This window comes from Anolis carolinensis, chromosome 5 (genome assembly GCF_035594765.1).
Source record: "Anolis carolinensis isolate JA03-04 chromosome 5, rAnoCar3.1.pri, whole genome shotgun sequence".
NCBI classification, from domain to species: domain Eukaryota; kingdom Metazoa; phylum Chordata; class Lepidosauria; order Squamata; family Dactyloidae; genus Anolis; species Anolis carolinensis.
In genome coordinates, this window is record NC_085845.1 from 171,415,745 (window position 1) to 171,440,462 (window position 24,718).

General features: G+C 39.7%; 1 protein-coding gene across 5 annotated transcripts in view; it reads right to left on the reverse strand.

Moving 5' to 3' along the window:
- The window catches only part of cacna1i (calcium voltage-gated channel subunit alpha1 I), a 372,048-nt gene that overhangs the window by 167,911 nt on the left and 179,419 nt on the right, over positions 1-24,718 (reverse strand). For all 5 annotated transcript variants that reach the window (XM_062982915.1, XM_062982912.1, XM_062982914.1 and 2 more), the window contains exons 3-4: positions 20,432-20,543; positions 19,918-20,051 (exon numbers count right to left, since the gene is read on the reverse strand). In XM_062982915.1, coding sequence (XP_062838985.1) covers positions 19,918-20,051; positions 20,432-20,543 — 246 coding nt within the window. The remainder of the gene's footprint in view (positions 1-19,917; positions 20,052-20,431; positions 20,544-24,718) is intronic.

Below are 24,718 nucleotides of genomic sequence, written 5' to 3' on the forward strand. Positions count from 1 at the left end.
GGAAGTCCCTGAACAGACTCAGAAGTGGAGTGGGAAGATTGGCAAGGTGGCACTACCTGGAGGAATCCTCCACCTTGTGTGACTGTGGAGCTGAACAAACAACTCAGCATATATATGCTTGCCCACAATGCCCTGCCTCATGTACGGAGGAGGAGTTGTTTAAAGCTACGGACAATGCGGTTGCTGTTGCCCGCTTTTGGTCCAAAACTATTTAGTTGCTTGTGATTTCTTTTCTTTTTTATTTTATTTCCATTATTTGAAAGGTATTTGCTGTACCAATGCTTTTGACACGAAATAAATAAATAAAAGCAGGCGGGCACTGCATGTTCATGTGCTTTATTTATCACTCTCATGAACTTTTATCTGCTAGTATAAAGTAAACAATAATTTTCATCAACTGGTCACGTTGTTTAGGGAGACAGAATTGTAGTCCAAAATATCTGGAGGGCACAAAGCTAGGGGTGCTTGTTATAAACGTACTAGTTTTTTTGTGTGTCAGAATGACTTGAGAAACTGCAAGCTGCTTCTGGTGTGAGAGAATTGGCCATCTGAAAGGACGCTGCCCAGGGAACGCCCGGATGTTTTACCATCCTGTGGGAGGCTTCTCTCATGTCCCAACAGAGTAGCTGTAATGCTTTCATTGGTTTTCATTGTGCTCTCTTCTCATCTGTGTCATGCTCCTTTTCTTTCCTATCATGGACTTCTCCTACCATCTAGAATTTAAGGGAATTTTAAAATCAACTAATCACCGAACACAGTCTCAAATTTTAGCAAATACTATTAATGTTGTTTAGAAAAATGTTTATCTGGGAAAAGAAAATAATAATCCTAGGACAAAACCTGAAAACGTTTTGACAACTGCTTTGCTGAAAGGGAAGTGAGAAGAAACAGCTCCAACCTCCCAACCTGCCAACAATTTAAGAGTCAATTACTGTCTAGTGAGTGTGCCCCATTAGTGCTAATGGCAATGACACAGTGGAGCAAGAGAAGGGCAGGCAAGAGAGCAAACAAGCAGCTAAATTGCTTAAGTGGGTGGTGAGTGTCACAGAAGACACATGCTTTCAGACCTTGTTATAAAAAGTGTGCATCCTGGCTCATCTGCAAGGCTAAAGTGGCAAAGAATCCTGAAAGCAGTGAAGCAAGAGTAAGCCAGAAGCTTGCAGACTGTTCCTAGCCACCAGAATAGAAAGTGGCTAAAGGGAATTGGCCCCAATGAGAGAAATGAGCCCTGCTGAATCCTATGATTGGAACCTAGATGCACTTTATAGGATTACATTTTTTTATCAGCTTAGCCAATGGCCATGTTAGCTACAAGATTTGGAAAGTTGCAGTTCAAAAGGTAATTTTCCTAAGCACACACCACGACATTTAGTTAAAATACTGAATTGCTAAACCACCATAAACACAACAACAATCTGGTCCTAATTTCCGAAATACATCAATCAGTTTCATATCGCCAACATTTCAAAAATTAAACTGGGACATATGGCCCAGACTGTTTTGTGTTTTCAACTCAGTTTTCAGGAACTGAAATAAGTCAGGGATGAAGGGAAAAGTGGGAGGAGGAGAAAGAAACCAAGACATTTAAAGAGCTACTAGGTAAGTTGGGGAAACCCTGGTGGCAAAGTGTGTTAAAGCACTGAGCTGCTGAACTTGCAGACCGAAAGGTCCCAGGTTCAAACCCCGGGAGTGGAGTGAACGCCCACTGTTGCTCCAGCTTCTGCCAACCTAGCAGTTCGAAAAAATGCCAATGTGAGTAGATCAATAGGTACCGCTCCAGCGGGAAGGTAATGGCGCTCCATGCAGTCATGCCGGCCACATGACCTTGGAGGTGTCAGGGGAAACCTTTACCTTTATCTTTTTAGAAAAGTGGGTTGGTGGAGGAGTAACTGAGACTCCCTGCCAAACCAGGACAGTTGGAGGATATGAAGTCTTAGATGGCTATCTTTTCACCCAGGCGAGTTAGCAATAGTTCCTCATCCAATACCCATTTTATTTGTTAAGAATAGCAAAGCAGCCCTTCAATAACCTTTCCTTTCTTGTGTGGATTGTCAATGAACAGCAAATAGTTTCATCGAAGGAAGCTTATGATTAATCTTGGGGCAAATTAGAGACATTGTTGTGCACAGAACTGCAATAAATGCCTGCTATGGTTTTTACAGTTAGTCGGCAACTCTTGAAAACACCTCCTGCCCCATTGTGTGTGTAAACAAAAGAAAAAGAGTGAGACAAGGAAAGAGTGAAAGAGATAACCCATGCACAAGTAAAACATACAGCTCATGGCCCCTTTCATTTTCTAAGAATGCCTTCAGTACCATAGTGGAGATGGCTTAATGCCAGGGCCTGATGTTACAACATATTTAAGCATCTGCTTCCAATTTTATAAGGTCTCTTAAAACAGTGAGGCCACTGAGTAGAAGCATTTCTCAGAGAGCAGGTTCCTGGAAGTCCACAGTCACCATGCTGGGAAGGGCAGGGGGAGAGAAAGCCACATTTTAGGTTTGTTGGGAATGTCTCAGATTTTAAAAACAAGGCACCCATCAGAAGGTGGAGAAAGTGGCATCCCTCCTGCTAAGGAAGAGGTGGGCAACACATGGTTCTAAAGACCTTGCTTGAATGCCACTGCTATCACCCCTCCTCGCTGGCTGTGGGCATTCAGTCTAACAACATCTGGAGAGTCACATGATTTTCCACTCTTACACAAGGTGGAGGGGTCAAAGATATAGCAAAAACTCTTAATTTGTACTTGTAAGTAGCAAAGAATAAAAAAAATCTTAAGGCTTCTAGTGAGAGTCATAGAATCTTAAGAGTTAGAAGGAGCAGTTTGTAGCTAGTCCAACCCTCTGTCATGCAGGAATACACAATCAAAGCACACCGAGTCCTTAGTACCCTGATGTGGCCCCAGACTCTCAAGCCAATAGATAGACACTCCCAGCAGATGTCCATCTATTCTAACCTCTGCTTAAAGATCTCCAAAGGAAGATATTCCATAACTCTCCAAGGCAATCTATTCCATCCTTAGCCAGCTCTTACAGTAATGTTCTTCCTAATGTTTACATGGAGTCTCTTTTTTTGTTCATGTTCTCATCTCTGGAGCAGCAGAAAACAAGGTTGCTCCATCTTCTACATGACATCTCTCAGATATTTAAAGATATCTATCATCACCTCTCAATCTTCTCCAAGCTAAACATATTCAGTTCCTTAAGCTGTTCCAGACCTTTTACTGTCTTGGTCAACTTCTTTTGGATACATTCCAGCTTGTCAATATCCTTCATATACTCTGGTTCCCAGTTGTGTTTGGATAGTGGTATTTTTGGCTACCTGAGGACTGGGAGAGGGAACTAACATCACTGTTAGTAGGCATGATAGCCCCCTTCTATAACTTCATCCATGTGTTCATCAAATCTTGCTTTACTTTCAGTGCTCGATTTGCCGGAATGAAGACTAGAGAGAGCCCTTATACCTTTAATAGCTATGTACAAGAGGGAATTTTAGCAAATATTGTGTGACAAGTAACATCTGATGAAATACCCTCTTCTATACAACTGTCATGGATAAATATGATATATAGTTTGAATGAAATTGCATAAAAGATGTATGGTTGGGGTCTATAGAGTCTGGAGATGCCATCCTAGGATTGAAGCCTGGAAAACCACAAGAAGGAGCTGAAGAATTCAAGAACTGCAATTAAAAGTTGCTGAACTGTTGATGACCAGAAACAAATGATTAACTGTTGAACTATTGGTGGAAAACAACATGCTTCCATTAACAAAGACAATTGTTCTTTTAAGTTAAGAAGGAAGCAAACAATGCTCCTTAAGAAGGAAAACCAATTATCACTTCAGAAAGCAAAGCCAACATCTGTACAGAACTGATAGGAGTCAGCATGTTTTGGCTGGAAAAAACACCTGTTAGTCATTTACAAAGACAATTGGAACATCAGCAAGAAATATTGCTATATAAGAGACACTTTATTATTCCAAAAATTGAGGCAAACCAGAGGAGTCTGCTCCATCCACCGCTCTTCTCCAAGGGACAGAGTGGGATGGTGTACTGCAGAATTGCATATTTGCTGGGAGTGCAACCTGGCCTACTTCGGGGTCACTTTTTCAGGAGAAGGAATAAGATACAGTAATGTATGAATGATGATGAATTAATGTTAAATGTGTGTGAATGCTGAGGAAATGTAATTCCCTTTTGCTTGTGTACCCAATGTAGCTATATAGTCTGTATGTGTCTACCTTTCTTTCTCTGTATTGCTCTGTTGGTATACTCTGTCTCATTGTGAATGAAATAAAAGAACTTTTAAATACTTTTTAATGTTTAAAAAGTACTTATGACACAACTATTAGATATAGGTGCCTTCTGCAGTTTTAACTATTCATCACATTTCTGCTGAACTACTCTTTCACTACTCTAGTGGTTCCCAAATTTATTTGGCCTACCGCCCCCTTTCCAGAAAGGCCAAACAGTCTGACTGACCCTGCTCTCACTCATGATTGTGCTCTTCTTCAGCCAGGAGTTGCAGTAATACCTTTGGAAGTTGGAATATTCTAATCATGGGGCTCACAACACCTTTTATTAAGGTCCCTTTTATCCTCTTTCCCATGTTCTTGATCTCAATATAACTTTCTGAAGGCATCAGAACAAGGAGACATGATTCAATTTCATCCTTTCCACTTTGCTTTCCAACAACAGAGGTGTGTTTCTTTCTACAGTGTTTCTTCTTCTACTACTGAATAAGACATATCTTCTGGGAGTGAAAAATTAATGGCTAATTACACAGTTACTTTAGTGTTCTCTTCTGGAAATGATAATCTCAGCATCTCCAAGTGATGAATAACTTAATTGAGTAAATAAATTTTGACTTAATTAAGGAGCATATTTATTTGTCTTCAAGCATAGGCTTCTTGAGTGCTGCCCAGGCCTTTGACACCCATCCACTGATGTATGGGACATGATTATTTCACACCTTTGTTATATTCAGCTTTCTTCCAAAGTCAGGAAGAGCACAAAAATTGTCAGACTCCATTAAGAGTTCAAGCCATGTTTTGAAGCTAATGTGTAGAGACATAAGCAGTCAAGTCAAGTGGTGACTTACTTAGTGTGGGCTGCACAGCTCTCCGGCTGGGGGCAGGGGGTGGCTGAAAATTTAGATCTGCGCCAGATTTTTTAAAAAGCAAAAAGGCAGCTAACTTGTTTTGAAGGTTAAAAGAAATAACACTGCTCACTGCTGTTGCTACTGTCTTTGAGAATCTATCCTCGGGAGTTTTGCTCTGAAATCTTTATTTTGGCATCTGGAAAAGTCTGGTTTCCAAAATAGCTGAGGCTGCAATCCTACGGATGCTTACTTGGGAATAAGCTCCATTGAACTGAATTGAACCTCTGCATAATATGCATAGAATTTGGCTGTGAGTCACTTAATAGCTATATCTGATGTCAATTACAGAATTTGCTTGGAACCAGACTTAGTCATACTTAGAAGAATAGACTCACTGAAATCAAGTTCGTGATGACTAACCCATTTCTCATTGATTTCAATGGGCCCATTTTAAGTATGACTATTTCTGTTTTCAAATCATTCGAAGGCTCAGTATTTTTGTCACAAAATGAGCACCAGGAGTACACAGGGAGAACTCTGTTTACACCACATGCATATGTCTCCTTTCCTTTGGAGGTTTGCAGCTATCCTAGCCTGACCTATTTAAATAGCAATGGAGGGCTGCCAAGTAGGTGCTGCATTGCAGGAACTATCCAAGGAAAAGCAAATATATTTAGTTGTTTTCTATGCCTGCTTATTGTTAATTGTGCTTTATGTTTTAAATGTGCATGTTTTTAAAATGTTTATTACTAGTATTACTAATATAATTGTTAATAATATTAAACTTAATTATATAAAAAGCACTAAATATTTTTTAGAAGTTACTTTATGCAAATGTGGGATATAAATCCAATAATTTTTTTAAAACATCAATAGCAACAAAAGAAAGTGTATGTTGTCTGTGTATGTGTTTGCCATAGCTCCAAGACCGTGATACTTGAAAATCTGAAACTTGGCATTAATTTGGCTTTTCAAATTGTTCAATTATTTTCATTTAATTTAAATCTGTCTGTTGCCTGAAGTACTAATTTCAGTCATTAACTGGCAAACCTAAAAGTGTATAGGCAGTTCCAGGTGAAACAGACACATGGTAAGGAAAATTGCATTCTGGATGTTGCTCTTGCCTTCCTAATGCTGGGCTTCTAAACTCTTCAAAAAGGTAAAAAGAGAACGAGTTAGATATCTCTGCTGTTTGTTTAACATCTGTGATCTCCAGAGTAGAATGAAATACTAGCAAAACATAAAGAGTATGGCAGCTGAAGAAAAGAGCAGGGGAAAGTAAAAGAGCAGTGGAGTGTCAGGAGAGAAAGATAGCCAGGATTGATGAGAAAGGGACATAATATAACATGGGAAAAGTACCTTGAGTAAGATGGGAGTAGTGGATTGGATGTAGAAAGAGGAATACCTGGAATAGTGGTTGCGTGGTGGGAGACAAAGAGCAGCTATATAAGTGGGAAGCAAAGAACACGGTTGGGAGGGGACTCAGTTTTTTAACCCATGTGAAGCCACGAACCTCTTCAAATACATACATAGTTCCTTTCAAGCCCCCCTCTCCGCTCTGTGAGCACTGGGAAGCCATATTAATAATTGCACAATTTGTGACAGCTGCTACCAACTGTGCTGACTTTCTGAAAAGTAGAAGGAGTACTGAAAAGAACATGTGTAGGGGTTTGAGTGAAGGACAAGTAATAAATGGCAGTTTCTGGTTGCAGAGAAAAAGTGCTTCTAATGACAACAGTTCACAAAATTAACAGAGTCATTTCATTAAAAATTGGTTTTATGAACTCTCTTTCTGTCTCCCTGCTTCACCTGGCCCCCATCCTTTGTTTACTTATGATCCACCGATTAACCTGTACTGGGAAGTACTGTACCATCTTGGTGAAATCCATGCAGCTTCAAATCAAGCAAATATAAGACTGAGCTGAAGTTCTCAAACTTTCCAATACAGGACAAATAGTTTTGAAAGTTTTGGCTGGAATCCTGTTTCAGTTTATACTTTACTAAGGAACTTCTCCCAGCCCATCTTCCCAATAACATTCAATCATGTTCTGATCATTCATTGCATGCTATTTCTATTACGTTTGGGGGAAGTGGAGACAGGAGAAGAAACAACTGCATGGAAGTTCCCTCTTTTTTAAATTTCAAAAAAGGTTAGCATTCACTTTGACTTTATATTTTAATAAGCTTGCTTCAGTCCCTGCCCTTTCTTTGGTATTAACCTCTCAAATAAAATAAGCTGCTGGAAGAATATTCCACCCACTCAGGAAAAGTGGGTGTGCATTTTCTGTTGATACCCAGCTGCCGTCCGCTGTAAAGGTGACATTCAGTAAGTTGGAAAGGAGACAAAGATCTTTTAAATAGTAGTGCAAGTTCTTCTTAAGATACAGCTGAGAAGAGGACTTGTTGGGAACAAAATACATAGGTTCTCTTTCAGTCTCCCCAAAAGAATCCATGCTGTTCCTTATATCCCACAACTGTCATGATTTGGAATGGACAATCTGATTCATCCTCTGTCATTTAATTTTTTCATTTGCTTCTGAAATGTCCTGATGTCTCTATCACTCTACTTTTCCATTCCTAATCTGTGTGTTCTTCCTCCTTAGTAATGTTTGCCATCTTGGCCACACTATGATATTGCTTAGCCACATGTGTTCCAGTTTTCATATGTGAAATATTGGAGAGTAGCCTGTTCCTAGAGGTTTGACTTTGGGAGAGTAGAGTTCAAGTCTTGAGTAAGCCGTGGAAACCGAACACATAACTTTAGACAAGTCACACTCCCTGCCTCAGGGGAAAGCATTTCTTCCTCTTCTGAAGAAATCTTGCCAAGAAAACCCTAGGTTGGGTTCTCCTTAGGGGTTGCCATAAATCAGAAATGACCTGAAGGCACAATGTGTTCCAACTGAAACATCAACAAACCAAAACCATCAAAGTTGTGGCTGGAACAGTTGGGTAAGACCTTTGCCAGTTCCTCATGGGCCAGAAAGTACTTCTAGGGGCCCATCTAGACAGGGCCCAAAATGCACAAGTGCTTGTGTTTTTATCAGAAGCATTCAAACAACACTTCTGGTAAAAGAGAAATAATTCATGATGAAGCAAGAAAACCCTGCTTTGTTACTAATTATTTGGATACTCCATTAGACACGGGTCTTTTTGAAAGACTCTGGTCTAATGGACTATGGTCCCTATGGGGACTGACCCCTGGGTATCCAGGGACTACTGAGGGGTTAGTCTGCACAGTCCAGTTTACTTCTTTGAGCCCCATGAGAAGTGAAGAGGGAACCCAGCCCCTGAGATAATAACATCATTGCTTTCTGAAGGTTCAGTGTACACAAACTTTATTTCATGCATAACATTATTAAAATGTTGTATATAAAATTACTTTCAGGCTATGGATATAAAGCATCACATGTGAATTAAACTCTTTCATGTCACAAAAAAATCTACTTTTACTGCAATGGCATTTTATTGAATATTGGGAGTTTCATTTTAGGAAAGGGCATTTATAATTCTCAGCCAAACTGCTCTTGAGCCTTAGAAAGCCTTATAACTCAATATAGGAAGTAGAATACAGTGTTCCCTCACTTATTGCAGGGGTTACGTTCCAGGATTACCCACAATAAGTGGATATCCACGAAGTAGGGGTACTATTTTTATTTGAATATCTAAACATTATTTTAATTGTTAAGTGGCCCTTCTCCCCTTTGCAAGCCTCAGGGAGAGTGAGGCTTTTCTTACCAGAGCCGACGGGGCCCTTGCTTGGTGCCTGCCATGTTGCTCTGGCTGTCTCTGCTCCTGCAGCCAGGGAAGAAGACACCGCTCTGTCCGGTAAGCAAGCGAGCGAGCAAGGGAGGGAGGGAGGGAGAGTGGGTGGGTGAGAAAGTGAGGGTGGCCGACAGCAGAGGAGGAGGAAGAGGGGGTCCTTTTCCAAGTCCTCCACATTTCCCAGCGTGGCCCGGCTGGAGCAGGTGGCAGAAAAAGGAGCCTGGCTGCCTTCACTCTCTCACCCACCCTCCCTCTCTCGCTTACCGGGCAGAGCGGTGTCTTTTTACCTGGCTGCAGGAGCAGAGACAGCCAGAGCAACATGGCAGGCACCAAGCAAGGGGCCGGCTGGTGCTGGTAAGAAAGGCTTCACTCTCCCCGAGGCTTGCAAGGGGGAGAAAGGGCACTTATTTAACTATTAAAAGCAGCAATGCGGTGGGTAAATAAATAAATAAATAATGTTCCGCGAAACAGCGACTTCGCAATAAGCAAACCGTGAAGTAGCGAGGGAACACTCTATATCACTATTGACTGAGTTGTGTGAATAAGCCCCAGGTAGCCTCAATAACCTTGCTTACAGGACAGCTATTTTGCAGTGGGGTTAATCAGGTAGCATGAACAAAGGGCTCAGTTATATTTGCTAGATATTTCATTTTTGTTGCCCACCCTGAACCTGAAAACCTTGTGAACATATTGCAATGAATGAATGCACCAGTGAATGTACATCCCTTTCCTAAGTAAAACTCCATTGAAATTACAGTGATGTATATACTGTACTACTTTTTGTGTCTCAGTTCAGATTATGCTGTTTGTGTTTTCCACAAATAAACTGTCAAACGCATGTGTAGCACTGCTGTTGTCTTTAAAGTGTACAATCCAGCAAGTGCTTGTTTATGGATTTACTCTTATATCAGCAGGTTAGATTTGGTGTTTGCAGCTCATTAGTACTGAGTGGTTGGGAAGCAACAATTTCTATTTCCAAAATACCTCTGATATCTCATTTCTCTCAAATTCAGCAGTTTTAAACTCGGTATAGGGTAAAGGATACTGCATTCTGATACTTGCAAGACCTATTTCTATTGAAATCCTCAGTGTATAGATTTTTACTTGGATGTTCGTGTACATAAATATTTTTAGAAAATCCCTGCAGTTTCCTCCTGTCTATTGTCACACAAATCCTTCCTTCTATTATTCAACAGATGAGGTTGGACAATAGTTAGATTTCAGTCCAGCTCACTATATGAAGGAGAAAATAATCGTGAGGATATCAATCCTCAAGACTTTCTGGCAGTCCACTATCTTCATACATCCGTCATGAACCAGTTCAGTGGGTAGTATAATCTAACTGGAATGCACAGCTCTGCTAAGATTTTGTTCAGACTTTGCACTTCACTTCTTCGCTTGATCCACCCCACAATGAAAACAGAAGAGTACACTGTAAAGTATAGCCACAATTTTACAGTATAAACACAATTTCTCCCCTACTCTTAAATGTGCTTAAACTGCTGAGCTAACATCCATGACTAAATAGTTCTCTAATATGCAACCCTGTTTGTAAAAATAATTCCAAACAGGAACAATTATAATTGTTCACTGCACATTAATTATTCAGCCAGACTGCGGTACTTTTTAGACTCATTTATTACAGTGGGATAGAGTCAAGAACATGATGGTAAAGAGCTTAATTCTGGCAAGCCTGCTCTTTGTATTAGCATTGCCTTGTAGTTGTTTGCATCTTCAAGTTCTACCTTGAATTAACACAGTTTAAAAGTTTTTAATGATAGAGTTCACAGAGAAGAGCTTGCAACTTAAATACAAAGGGGAAAGCAACAAAAAAGGGGAAAGTTGGGAAAGACAATGTTTTAAATACACACGTAGTTGGAGGCAATTACGTACGAACCTAAATAAATCACAGCCTACAATTATCCAGAATTATAGTGTATTACAAGAAGAGATCAAGAAGGGCTAGGACAGACCAATGTCAGAGGTGCCTGTTTACTGACAGTAATGTGTACTCAGATGACTCAAGAAAGTAGGGCACGCTGTAATGTGGGCTTGTGTTTAAAAAGCAGATTCCTACTTAACCGCCAATATAGTGATTAATAGGAAATCAGATATCATATTCACCAATTCACCATTTGGTGTTATAATATGGCTTATATTTTTAAAAAGTTGGTGATGGTGCTGAACTGAAGCACTCTGTGCACTAATCATTCATGCCTGGGCTTTATATCTGAGAGCCAAATTCAAGAGTAGGGACAATATAGTTTTCTTGAACTTACTGAACTGCAAATTCCAGCACATCTAGCATAGTCAATGGTGAGGAATTCTGGGAGGTAAAGTTCAATAGCAATGGAGAGCAATGTGATTCCCAACCCTGACTTAATCAGATATTAGATGGGTTGTGATGCTTGTTGCCAATATGTATCTCCCTACATGACATTCTACTTGTGTTGTGCACAAGAAATGCATCAGTGGGCTCATCAGTTACATTTCCAACTCATTTATTGCTGCTTATTGCTCGAAGCTACGAAAAATTGATCATGACGATAGCCTTTTTTTGTTTAGGAGACAGTCCGAAAGGACAGGAGTCAACAGCAGCCTAAAGTCTAGTTAGAACCCAAGAGGTTGGGTTGTTCAAGATAATATGCAAGAAGAAAGCAGAGCTTGCAATACCTTGGATCTAACCCCAGTTGTCCACTAACAATTCAAATAGTGGACTTGTTTCTGAATTCTACTACTTGCTATTGTTAGAGGAGATTTTGAAATTCTTCCATTCTCCTTATATCACTTGTATTTAAAAACTGGCATACAAGAGAGGAAGTGAGGCTAAATCTTATCTAGTTTTCTGTGTGTGTTGATTTTATTTTGTTTTGCATGAGGTAGTATTCCATCATGCAACCTCTGTTTTGAGATTTGAAGTGTTTTGGTCTAGAATGAGGCTTAAGCCTCTCACCTGTTCTTTGTGACAACTAGCATCTGTTCTTGTCTGCCTGCAAGGTGGAAGATTTCTGTATTAGAACTGATTGAGTAGAATAACATTTCACTATGCAGTTTAGCTCTACATCTTGGCAAATGAAGTGCCCTGGAAAATTTTGCATTTAGCACAGGAGAGCAGCTGGAATACATGGAAACATTAAAACATCTGCCCTTGTTTTCTGACCTTTATTATATATGTGTGACATGGTGGAAATTATTACAAGGCAGGTTTTCAAGGTCACAAAGAATAGTTCCTCTGACACATATAAAAGAGATGCCAGAATAAGTAAAATACAGAGGTAATGTATTCTAGCTTGTATATTCAAGGATGCCCTCTCCCCACTGAGTCAGGCAAGTTAAGCATCTTAAGCTGACATGTAGGTGACTCTCAGCTGAAATCAGGTTAGACAAATTGACAGTTCAGTTAGTTGGTGACTCAGTGTCTGTAGCATGAATCACCCACTCTGCATTTGCACATCAGGTGCCAAACTTTTAGGAGATGCTGTCAGGGCAGGACTTTGGGGCAGAAATCCAGTGGCCCTTTCACAGTAGCAGAAAGGGAGCCACTAGCTGCCTAGACAGCATCCTCTGCAATACTGGGATTGGTAGATTGTTGACTAGAGCTTTATGGCCATTTGAATTGCATTATATGGTCAGTGTAGACTCATATAATGCACTTTGAACTGCACTGTATGGGTCTATATGCTGACCATATAATACAATTCAAACTGCATTATATGACAGTGTAGATTAATCATTTGTCTGAGAATTTGAAGTACACTGCTCTAAACAACAATAACCATGGTTATTAAAGTGGAATCACAGTGCGATCAATAACTATGCAACGGACCTTTATCATCTTTATGGGGAGCAGTCTGCTTTGATCTTCTCTGGATAGGAAAGCACAACAGGGATGCATGCTGGCAGCATTTGGACAACATGAGTGACCTCCAGCTGTCTTCCTCTGCTGTTGCTGAACACACATACCATTGCTAACCACCATAGCAGTTGAAGTGGAATCATAGTGTTATAACAGTGTGATGTGAAAGAGCCCCAGGGTACCTCTTGGCAGAATAACTAGGAGGGACCCCATGCAATGCAAGGCTAGAATGTCAGTTTGAATTTGGTGAAGTGATGCATGTTATCATAGAAAGACTTGGGTAGCAGGAAGTAAGATCAAAAGGTCCAGTTGCCATGCTGGGTGGCAGATTTGAGAGCGCTGCCATACATAAGCATAGGCTTTTTCTGAACTTAGATCTAAAATTATCTAACTACACCATTGGATGTGTGGAAAGAACAGAGTTTTCTGTATTCAAGCAACAAAACTAGATGAAGTTAAGGGAAAGAAAATTTTGACTTTGACATTTGGAGATATTCTCCCTTGACTTGTTTGTTGACTGCAAAGCCACTGAAATAATGGCCCATCATTTCAAAGCTGACCAATAATTTTGAATGTTTAGATGCAAGATTGAGTTTTCAACCATTGTGAGAAAAAAACGCAAATTCCTTTAAGTAGGATGTTACTCAGCCAGTATTATCAGCCACAGGTCAACCAGTCCTTAATAAGAGAACCATTGTCTGCCTAAATGTCTGGAAGACATTGGAAGATAATCTTTGTTCTTCAGTAGCAGCAAACCCTGGCCACATTAGACAGCTGGGTCCCTACAACTTTACCAATTGAGTCTTATCAAATGATTGGAGGGAGGCCATACATATTAGAATCTGGGAGAGGACTGATCATTTTTTTTTTTGGTGCACTTCAACTATTTATTTAGTTCAGCAAAAAGAGAGATGTTTTCATTTGGGGAGTTCTCTGATTTCTTGGGGGAAATGACAAAAAAGGAAAATATTGATTTGGGCCTTTTAGTTTAAAATTCATTCCATAAGCCAGGGTTGTGGGGGAGGGGGAGAGAAGGTTCTAGTGATGTTATTTCTCATTGCCATGGAAACTGAACATTTTTAGTGACAGCAGAGTCTTCCTCCTAAAGCTGCTAAACTGCATGGGGAATGGGGGCGAGAAGGTGGGGAGCAGACAGTAGAATTTACTTAGGCAAAACTATAGCTCTTGGCATTTGCGAGGGGGCAGAAAAGGAAAAGAATATGACTGAGTAAACAACAAAAAGAAAGCCAGGCAGGCTGTTAGGTAGGTCACAGTGTTACTTTATTTTAGAGCCCTTTTTTTATTTTACAGGCTCAGAGAAGGTAACGGCACTATTAGTAACTTCACCAGAAACAAATCCACTTTTGGATTATTAGAAGTTAGACCAAGGACTACATGAAATCCACTTAAAGCTTTTTCATATTATATTAGGGAAGGATTGAAAATAGCTGGTTCTCAGGTTCAATTAAAAGTCCTGGTTATGACAGCTAAGTGCTAAAGTGCTAAAGCAATATAAGTCTTAGGGCCAGACTATCTGAAATATCATATCTTACTATGCCTAAATCTTCAGATTTTTGGAGGACAACTTTTTCATGATCCCACCATTGACAGGTTGCTTGATGAAGACACAGGCAAGAGACTTTTAGTGGCAGCTGCCAGGCTGAGGAATTCCCTCCCACAGAAGTCTCTCCTTTTGCCAGTAGACAGCTTTTCTAATTTAGGCAGACATTTGGTAATTAATTGGTTATGCAGAAGGGTCGTCCAAACAGGGTGTGTGTGCTGCATTTTATAGTCATATTTTAAAAATAAATTCATATTGTTTAAAGGTATTTCAACGTGATAGCTAATTCAGCGTTCTTTTGCATTATCAGATCTTTAGTTATATTTTGTTTAAATCTTGTTGTAAGCTACCTTGGCTCCACTGAGGGAGAAAGGAAGGATTAATTAATATCCTTCCTTCAAGTGGCCACATAGGGACCTCCAATTTAATCATTCAATTAATTTATAAAATTGGAGGGTGGTAAGCAGCCACTGAACTAGTCTTGCATGGCTCTAATTTGATAGCTGAGGGAACAGAGAGAACCAAAGGAAGAGTGCATTATGCAGCCCTTCAATGTAGCAATACCCAAATCACAACCACCATCTGGCTCCATGTAGATGATCTCCAAGGGAATACATCTTAGACAAGAAATAAGAGTATGCCACCACTGCATCACCCAGCAGGTTTTAATATAATTTCCTGAAGTGTAAACCATATTTTCCAGGATTATCCTTTCCATGGACAATCACAGATAGTGTGGCAAGCTTGTTTGGAAAGGGCTAAGATTTGAGGAACACCTTCAAGTATCTTCTAGTGCTTGTACCTGATGAGGAATTGATTTCTCTATTTTTAATGGCACTGAAATACAAGACATTTGAAGTCCATGCATTGACTCAGTCTCAGCTGCACCTTAAAAGCAACAAAAGCCACATGGGGAAAGTTCTGAGTTAAATCCTGCTTGTTATAAATGTTACCAGGTTAAATCAGAGAACCATCAACAACAGAAAGTTAGTTTAATGCATCAATCTTCAAACTGATGCCCTTCAGACACAGTGGATCATTTTCCCCATCATTCTCAATCAGCACAGCCACTGCCTATGAGTGATGGGAATTGTAGTCCTATGCGTCAGAAGGACTCAAGGTTGAGGGAGGCTGATCTATGGTATAAATCTGAAGCTATGGCTTCTGAATTCATTCCTATGGATTGCACACATTTAAAACAACACATAGCTTATAAAATAATCACTTTGGCATTACCAGATGCTATTACTATAACTGGCATGACTTGCCATATGAATTACTTGTAATTAATTCTGTGATTCTAGGATGGTCTGTAAACAAGCTGTATGAATCACAATTTTTGACAAAACCATATTGTTTAGGAAATGGGCCAATGCATATCAGAATGAATGTTGGCAATAGGGAAGGAGGAGTATAACAGAGAAGGAATAACCTGCCATGCGGGGAAAGGAGGAATCTATTCACAGCTCACCAGGATGGTTCTTGTGGGCGAATGCTAGGTATCTGTACCCTTTCTTCCCCCCTCCATGACCATTCGAGAGCTTGGCACAGTTACTTTTTTATTATAGAAGCCACTTTCCTTCAGCTACAATTGCTGGAAAAAAGAATTTCCCCATGCTTTGTGTCATTTTTGCTTACATATTTTCAAACATCACGACACAATCTGTTTCTCAAATGGGAAAAAGTGAGTGAAATGCTTTGGAGCAGTTGCATTTTAGTTCATGCAGCCATGCCAATATACTTGCTAATATGAGCTTTGGTTGCCATGTGTGCTTCAGAAATTATGCAGCAGAACCATTCCCCGCTTACATTACAGCATCCCTGAGATGGCATAACATTATGCACGATAAGTTGCACACATGGTGCTTGCTGAGCCAACTGTGTAGTGCCAGATTCATTTGCAAATATTCAATCCAGAGGATGTTTGGGCAGCTAAGTTTGGAGCTGTATTTGGCTGCCAAACTATCTACTCAGAAGAGTCTCTGGTTGAAAGAGAATGTCTAACTCAATGTTAGTCTCCAGTAGCAGATCTCTATCAAGTGGGTAGCTAAGGAAATGGAACAGGCTTTCAGGGCTATAGCAAGATCTAGCTATTCCTGACCTTCTGGAAGTTATTGATCTCAGATTTTTCATTGGGCTTGCCTTGATTTTACCTACAACAGGGCTTCTCTTTTGTTGCTGAAAACTTGCCTATGGCTCAAGTCCGGGGAATACAAATTGGAGTAGTGCTGACCTACAACTTTCTTGTGGATTGTTTGACAACTAAGGCTGTCAGGAAAGTATGAGGTTTGAACTGGAATATGCTTTTTGGTTCTTGTGTTTGGATATTTTTTGAAAAAAATAATCTGCCTCAACAACAAAGCTATAGTGAAAGGGTTAGTTTTCATTGCGAGGGCTTCTGTGTTGTTCAAAAGCCATTTAATCTGAAAGGAGAAAATCAAATGGATCTGGCCCTTGCTGCTGCTCTTTACCAGCGGCTTGCATAATAGCTATGAATGTCCAAAACTGAGTAGGCACAGATCTAAAGAACATTAGAAGAACCAACAATTCATACAGAATAATAATTTGTTTGGATTAAAGGTAAAGGTAAAGGTTTTCCCCTGACGTTAAGTCCAGTCATGTCTGACTCTGGGGGTTGGTGCTCATCTCCATTTCTAAGCCGAAGAGCTGGCATTGTCCATAGACACCTCCAAGGTCATGTGGCCGGCATGACTGCATGGAGCGCTGTTACCTTCCCGCCAGAGCGGTACCTATTGATCTACTTGCATTGGCATGTTTTCGAACTGCTAGGTTGGCAGAAGCTGGAGCTAACAGCGGGCGCTCACTCCGCTCCCGGGATTTGAACCTGCGATCTTTTGGTCTGCAAGTTCAGCAGTTCAGTGCTTTAACACACTTCGCCACCAGGGCTCCTTTGTTTGGATTATGGTTCCCCAAATCTTCCAGTTAACATGATCACTGGACATGCTATCTGGAGATTATGAGACTTGTGGTCCAAACATTAATTTTTCCAAGTTCTGGTTCCATCATCATCTTACTAACCATTGCCAAACAGATGGGTCCAAGAAGCACATAAGCAAGACAGGAAAGCATCTCTACTCTCCAAATATTGCTCCTCAGCATGTACTCCTGAGAAGTATGGTGTCTCCGACCCCGGAGACTGTCAACAGCAGTTACAACAAATAACTGCTCACAGATCTCATAAAATCATAGAATCATACAATTGCAAAAGACCACAAGGCCACCTAGTCCCAACTCCCTGCCATGTAGGAATACAAAATTAAAGCATCACTTTCACATCACACTTTGATGTCATCTTAGCCACCACAGCTGTATCCCAGGGAATCCTGGGATTTGTAGCTTGGCGAGGCATTAAGAGTTCTCTAGCAGAGACCCTCATTAAAGTACAAATCCTAAGACATCATAGGATGGAAATATGACAATTCAAGTACTAACCAAGTGCTATATGTGTGTAATGTGAAAAAGACCATTAGTTTTTCCTCCTTGAATATGCTCAGCCTCTCCTTTAGAATTATCTTTTAAAATTACAGATTGTGAAGTGAAGGCAGTTTTACCTAGTCATTTAAATTCTTCTGATGGCAAAGATATGGGCACATATATACATCATCAGATTTGCACTCAGGACAAGTGAGAGTATATGTCAAGTGGTAAAAACACAATTTCTGATTGCTCTCCCATTTATTTCTGGACCGTATAAAACCGGACAGCATGAAGCAATGAGGGCTAAACAGTCAGGACAACAACACCTCTGAGATGGCAACAAAATTATCTGTGTTGGTTTAAAATAAACCAGCAGGTCTGCTAGGCTGAATACAAGAATAGAATTGCTGCTACTTTTCATGCTATTAACCTGTTTTATGCTGAAGCTTGACCCCTCTGCCAGTTCATCCACCTTGAGAAGTATGACAGATGATTATTTGATTTTGCAGGAGAAAATGATGTCCCCCCTATATTTTAAATGATATAAAAACCCATTTTGCAAAATTATGTCCACTAGAGCAGGCAGTGAAAGCTCACTAAACATTTGACTGGCAAATCCTCGTGGGCACCTTGACTGGTATGCCGTGAGATACGTGAAGTGGAAAGCAGAGCTGCACTATAGCAACCTCGCTGTTAAAAACACTCAAATGTCAACATGTCCCTGTGGTGTCCTTAGGTAGGCCAAAAGGACGTAAAGGCAGAATCACAGTGCTTTTTTATTCTAGTTTTGCTTAAACAAAAATGCTCTGAATGCCAAAAGTCTGAAAAGGGAAATAGCACTCATATGATCAAGAAGGTTCCTCTTTGTCCCTACCTGTCTTACTCTTTATCTGTTTTCTAGTAATTGCAAATACTTTAATCTGGATGGCATTCATACCCATATCCAAATGTGTCCTGTGTTTCTCTGTTCTACACAGATAGATACATGCTGTCTATTTATCTGATTTCAAGTTGCCTGTTGATTTATGGTGCCTCATGAATTTTGTAAGTACTTCTTAGGCAAGGAATAGTCAGCAAATGTTTTGCCCATCCCTTTCTTTGAAATATAGACTACAGTACCTAGTATCAATTTGTAGTCTCCCATCGAAGTACTAGCCAGAGTTGTCCTGCCTAACTTCCAAGATCAGACAGGATCTGGTGCCTGTAGAGCATTAAAATACCTAAAGTATTAAATAGTACCCTGCTCCTGACACTGAAAGGGCCAGTCTCTCTTACCAGGATGGAAAGGTTTGGAGATACATCATATCTTAACCTCTCTCAATATCAGGCGCGCGAAACAGCTGGGGGCAGAACTTGGAAAAGTGGTCATGTTGGCTGGCATTTGTGGAATAATCAAATAAAAAAAGGTTTCCCTGTAGGAAGTTCTTCCCCTTGACAGCTGTGTCTCAAAATCCATCTTGTTTCCTTAGGGCTCTCCCACACAGTCATATAACCCAGGATATCAAGGCAGATAATCCACAATATCTGCTTTGGAGTGGGTTATCTGAGTCCACACTGCCATATAATTCAGTGTGGATGTTACATAGTTTTGTGGAAGGTGGCTTAGTTACTCAAAGCAGAACTGAGAAAATTCTTGCATTTTTGCATATTCTTGGATTCCGTTTGTTGCCAAACTTAACAATGACACAAACCTTATATATGGCTTATATATTTGGAAAAAGTTGTAGTACTTTTTTTTACTTGCAAGGTATGCTAATAGTTTTTGGTGTTTGCCTTCCTGACAGCATTGCAAAGTAAGCTGTTACAATTCTTATTTCACAAATAGTAAGGTATAGTGTAGACGCTTGACTTGGCAGGCAAAATTCAGTGAGCCCCTCTGGGTTTTTTTTGCTAACATTTTATTTGCAATTCTCTTGATTTTGGAACATGTGGGAGGCTATAAAATGAATAACAGTATTTTGAGTTACATTTTGGCTCTATTTTTCTGCTTTTGCATTAATGAAGAACAATTATACGCAAAAGATAGATATGATCATTTTACACAAAAGATGACATATATTCTTGTGTTCTTTTACCTGGCAGTACAGAATTCAAAGCATGCTGAGAGAGTACTTGTTGCCATCTCTGGAAACACAATGGGATGCACTGTGCTTATAAGAAATGAAGAAGAAAGCAAGGGAGGGGGAAGCGGGTACTTACCCAGCCATGACAATAAAGAAATCCAGGCGGTTCCAGGTGTCTCCAAGGTAGCATTTTTTGCCAAAGATCCCCAAGGCTACCATCTTCAGGACCATCTCCATTGCAAAGAAGATGAAGATGAAGTCATCAAATACCTGAAAGGGCCATGAGAAAAAGTGAAGTGGATTTTATAAGCATTCATTACCAGTTTTACAATTACGCCACTCAGGGAAACATAGTGACATGCAGGAACATGCTTATCCTGTACTGCTTCACTGATAGACTTTTGTATTGGCCCAAGAATAAACATCTTTGTTACCAGCAATATATCATAGTCTTACACTGGAGAGCACAAAAACAGATGTGGGAATAAAAGCCAGATCCAATGTTTAGATGCTAATTTGTGATGGAGCTTCTTTCCATGTGCTTTAGCTGATGACTAACTGTGCTTCACAGAAAACATCAACAAGACTAATGAGAATACTGATCTCATCAATGGCTCACCTGTGGCCATTCTGGAGAGAGACTTACTTACCTGCAGAATTTGACATCTGTTGGAAAGGCAATCCATATCATCACAGGGCTGGTACATCCCAAGAGTAACACAGTTCAGTAGGATCACCATCATACTAAGACATTCAAACCAAGTAGAAGGAAAATTAGAGTCAAGGAAAAAAGTCAGCTATAAACCAAGGGCAAGATCTAGTGGAATAAACAATACCTTCCTTTTATTTTTATGCAACAGCAAAGCCACTGTATCACAGAGAATTGTTTCATACAACATTATACGTGGCAAAAAGTTGTTCCTGAACTGTACCAGTTGAGGCTCTTTTCGGAGGAAACAGCAAGATTGCATGCTCCTCTGTTGAAGAGGAATTATCTGTCCTCACCAAATAATAATGCTTTCACCAAAATTTGTGGACAAACAAGCAATTTTCATATGAAAGCAAAAAGGATGGGCCACACCTACCAGGAGGTGGAGTGAGGAAACCATTTCACGTGGCAGAAGTTGGGAGGCAACAGTGTATCAGCCTTGTAGACATTTCTCTCCAGCTATCTAACCATTCTTCCCTGTGGAAGGACAAGGCCACATGTGTCATGTGGCCTTTCCTCATCCCCCCAAACTAGTCTGTGACCTCCAGAACCATTATTAACATAATTTTCAAATACCAATCCAGTTTATTTCTGGATGTTGAGTTGTGGGAGGCCATTGCTACTTTCACTTTTTACTCAAGATATCAGAATATCAGATTTTCTGCTTCTTGGCAGGGGGTTGGACTGGATGGCCCATGAGGTCTCTTCCAACTCTACTATTCTATGATTCTATGAATATATTGGATCAGCTCTGGGCTGAAGTGGAGCAACCTAGGAACACTTTTCCTGTCTTATCTATTGTCTGTGCAAGCTATTTCACCTGTCACTCATGAACAACCCTGACAAGGCAGCACAGAATTGAAATAAAGGTTTGATGAATACATAATTTAAAACAAAGTCATTTATAAAAATAAAAAGGCAATATTCAACATGAAAACATCTATTGAAAAAAATCCTCTTAAATCAGAAGTAGGAAACAGATTATCCATGACATTTTGCATATCTACATCGCAAAGGGCTCCAACACTGTAATATTAAACAAGCAGAATTCATTTTTGGAACATTGGATTTTATTGTGTTTTTTTTAAAAAAAAAGTTAATACAGAAAACAATAAACAAATCTGTTCTTTTCCCCCACAGATGACAAAGCGTATTATAATTATAGTTCGAAATTATGCTCACTCCCCTTAGTTGCTCACATTTATTTTGGTTCACTCAGTATAAAAAACAGATAGCAATGTTTACTGAGCCAATTAATACAAACATATAGTTTGGTGCTTTCATGATCCATCCCAGTTCACAAGTTCAGTTTCCAAATATGTGTGTACTGTTCACCAGTCTTCCATAGAGTAAATGTATATCTCCCTAACATTTTGAGCTTATTTGAGCTATTTCTAAATATTCATTTGACATAACACAAAAAGAACACAGAGCCAAGAAATGTTACTTATTGAGGCCACTTCCCAGAAACTCTTAGCCAGGATACTCTAGAACTTGCACTCCAAATGTTACTTTTTCTCAGCATTGCACCAGGCAAAAAAGCTTACATAGTCCAGTTTCTTTGCTTATCACATAGCCAACCAGAAAGATGAGCATCAAGAAAGACACAAGGACAATAGGACTTTCTCTATGGATGTTGTTCCTAGCAACGAGTACTGCCTTAGAGGTGTTACACCTCCTGAACTGGTGACTGGTCCTGCATGACCATTCTGCATATGCAGTATAATATGAATAAAGAGAATCAAGAGATGCTGAAACAAAAAAACAAAAATTGATATTACAACTAAAAGTAAAATATCTGGGAATTCAGTTAACAAATAATTCTGAACTATACAAAAATAATTATGAAAAAGTATGGAAAGAGATACGAAAAGATAAATATAAAATACTCTTTTACACTAAAATACCGAAATGGATGAAACCTCAAGAGGCATTTTCACAGTTAAGAACACCAAGGAGAGAATATTTAACTTAAAACCATTTTTAGATAAGGGGGCACCAGAGAAATTTTAAACACTACAGGATCTGCAGAAAGAGGATTCAACAATGACATGGTTTTATTATTATCAACATCAACAAAGACATTGGTTAAAATAATAATAAAAAGGTATACAAGAATCTAAGAGTCATTAGAACCTATTACTACAGATAAAAGATAAACAGATAGGAAAACTATATAAATTCCTTCTTAAAGACTTCATGGTTGACAAAGAAGTAAAAGGCCCTATGATCCAATGGGCAAAAAAATGTGGCCGAACAATACATTTAAAAGAATGGGAAGAACTATGGAAGAAACTGCTAAAAATTTCCAAAAGCTATGCCATTAAATAATATGTTTATAAAATGATATATAGATGGAATATAACACCAGAAAAATTATCATAAAGGCATAAAAGGTCCAACCAAAAGACTGGAACTTTTTATCATTTGTGATGGACTTGCTCGAGAGTAAATATGTTTTGGACAAATATAAATATAACGTGCTTCACTGCTGGTTTCTGTCCCCACTCTCAAAAAAACAAACAAACCCAAAAACAAACAAACAGACTTTCTGGTGTGGTAGTGGCAGCTAATGCTATGCTGATTAAAATCAGAATGGCATGACACCACACCACAGCCCCCCAATTTCCCCCTAAAAGTAAAAGAAAAGGTACCTGGCTGCCATAACTTTCCTCCTCGTTTCCTCCTGGTGGGAGGAAATAATGCCAGAGGAGATGGGCAGAGAAAATCCCTCCTAGTCCCCCCTCCCACTGCCAGCTCCTCTCGTTTCACCTGGTTTCTTGCACCAGTAAGAGAATAGAATGGAATAGGAGGACGTGAGGAGGGAATTTATGGTACCTTTTCATTAACTTTTAGGGGCTAAATTGCAGACTTGGTTTGGGAGATGGGCACCATCCCACACCTTTGAGCTCCAGGAGCCCAAAAGGTTTGATATGGCAATAGAGACTACCCAGAAGTCAGTCTCTACAGGCCAAATACCCCATTAGACCTGGACCTTTCAGGAAGGCCCAGACCTAATGGGGTATCAAATTAATTCGGAACAAACCAAGCAAAAATTGGTTTGTTCCATTTTATTTATTTATTTATTTATTTATTTATTTATTGCTGGAGGCATTGTTTGCACGCCTGTGGTAAAAACCAAGGCAGGGCCTAGTTTTTGATCCTGTTTGGGCTCTAAGAGGCCAAAAACAGGGGAGGATAAGTAGGTAAGTGAAATAATGGATATCAATTCATGTATATTATAACCATTATGGCCAGCAGTTAGAGATGATCTTGGGCAGAATTCTCTTAGTTGCTTATGTCTCTTTTTGTCTGTGGAAGTAGCTAATCTTTGTTCCAGGAGTAAGAAAAGGGATGGTGTACATTATTTGGAAACACACTTTTGTTTCTTCCCCTTCGTAGCCTGAGCCAGCTGTCTTGCTTCTTTGAATTGCCTCTCCATTCCTTACTTCACCATCCGTAAGAAGCAGCCAAAGTAACTCCTCCTGCAGTTGACAGCTAACAGAGAGTGATGGAAAATATAGAATGGTGTAGGTCAGTGGTTCTCAACCTGTGGGTCCCTAGATGTTTTTGGCCTACAACTCCCAGAAATCCCAGCCAGTTTACCAGCTGTTAGGATTTCTGTGAGTAGAAGGCCAAAAATATCTGGGAACCCCAGGTTGAGAACCACTGGTGTAGATAAAGCATTATGCTAGGCCTATCTGATGTAGGACTGCAGGTCTCAATATCCTCAAAGGTTTCTAATGTACTAATGGCCACCAACACAACTTGTGTTTGTGAATTCCATTGTTCAATTATACATTGTCTTATATGTCCAGAAGTACTTCCTTTTGTCTGCCCTAAATTTCACACTATTCAGCTTCACTGGATGATGCCTGCTTCTTGTATTATGAAAGAATGAAGAAAAAAACATCTCCCTATCCCTTCATCCACATGATGCATAAATATACACCTCTGTCAAACCCCTATTACACACTTTTTCCTGTAAACTTAAAAGCTCCAAATATAGGATAGGTGTCATCTCCCTGATCATTAGCTTTGTCAGTTCTGGCACAGTGAATTTAGAGTTCTTTTGATTATGTTTTAATAATATTTTATTCTACTTATGTTTATAACCTCCCTTTCCCTTAAATCTGGGTCTCAAGGCAGCTTAAAAGAAATACAAAAAACAATATAGGTAGCTAAAAACATACACAACAATATGATTAAAATAGTATTAAACTGCTTA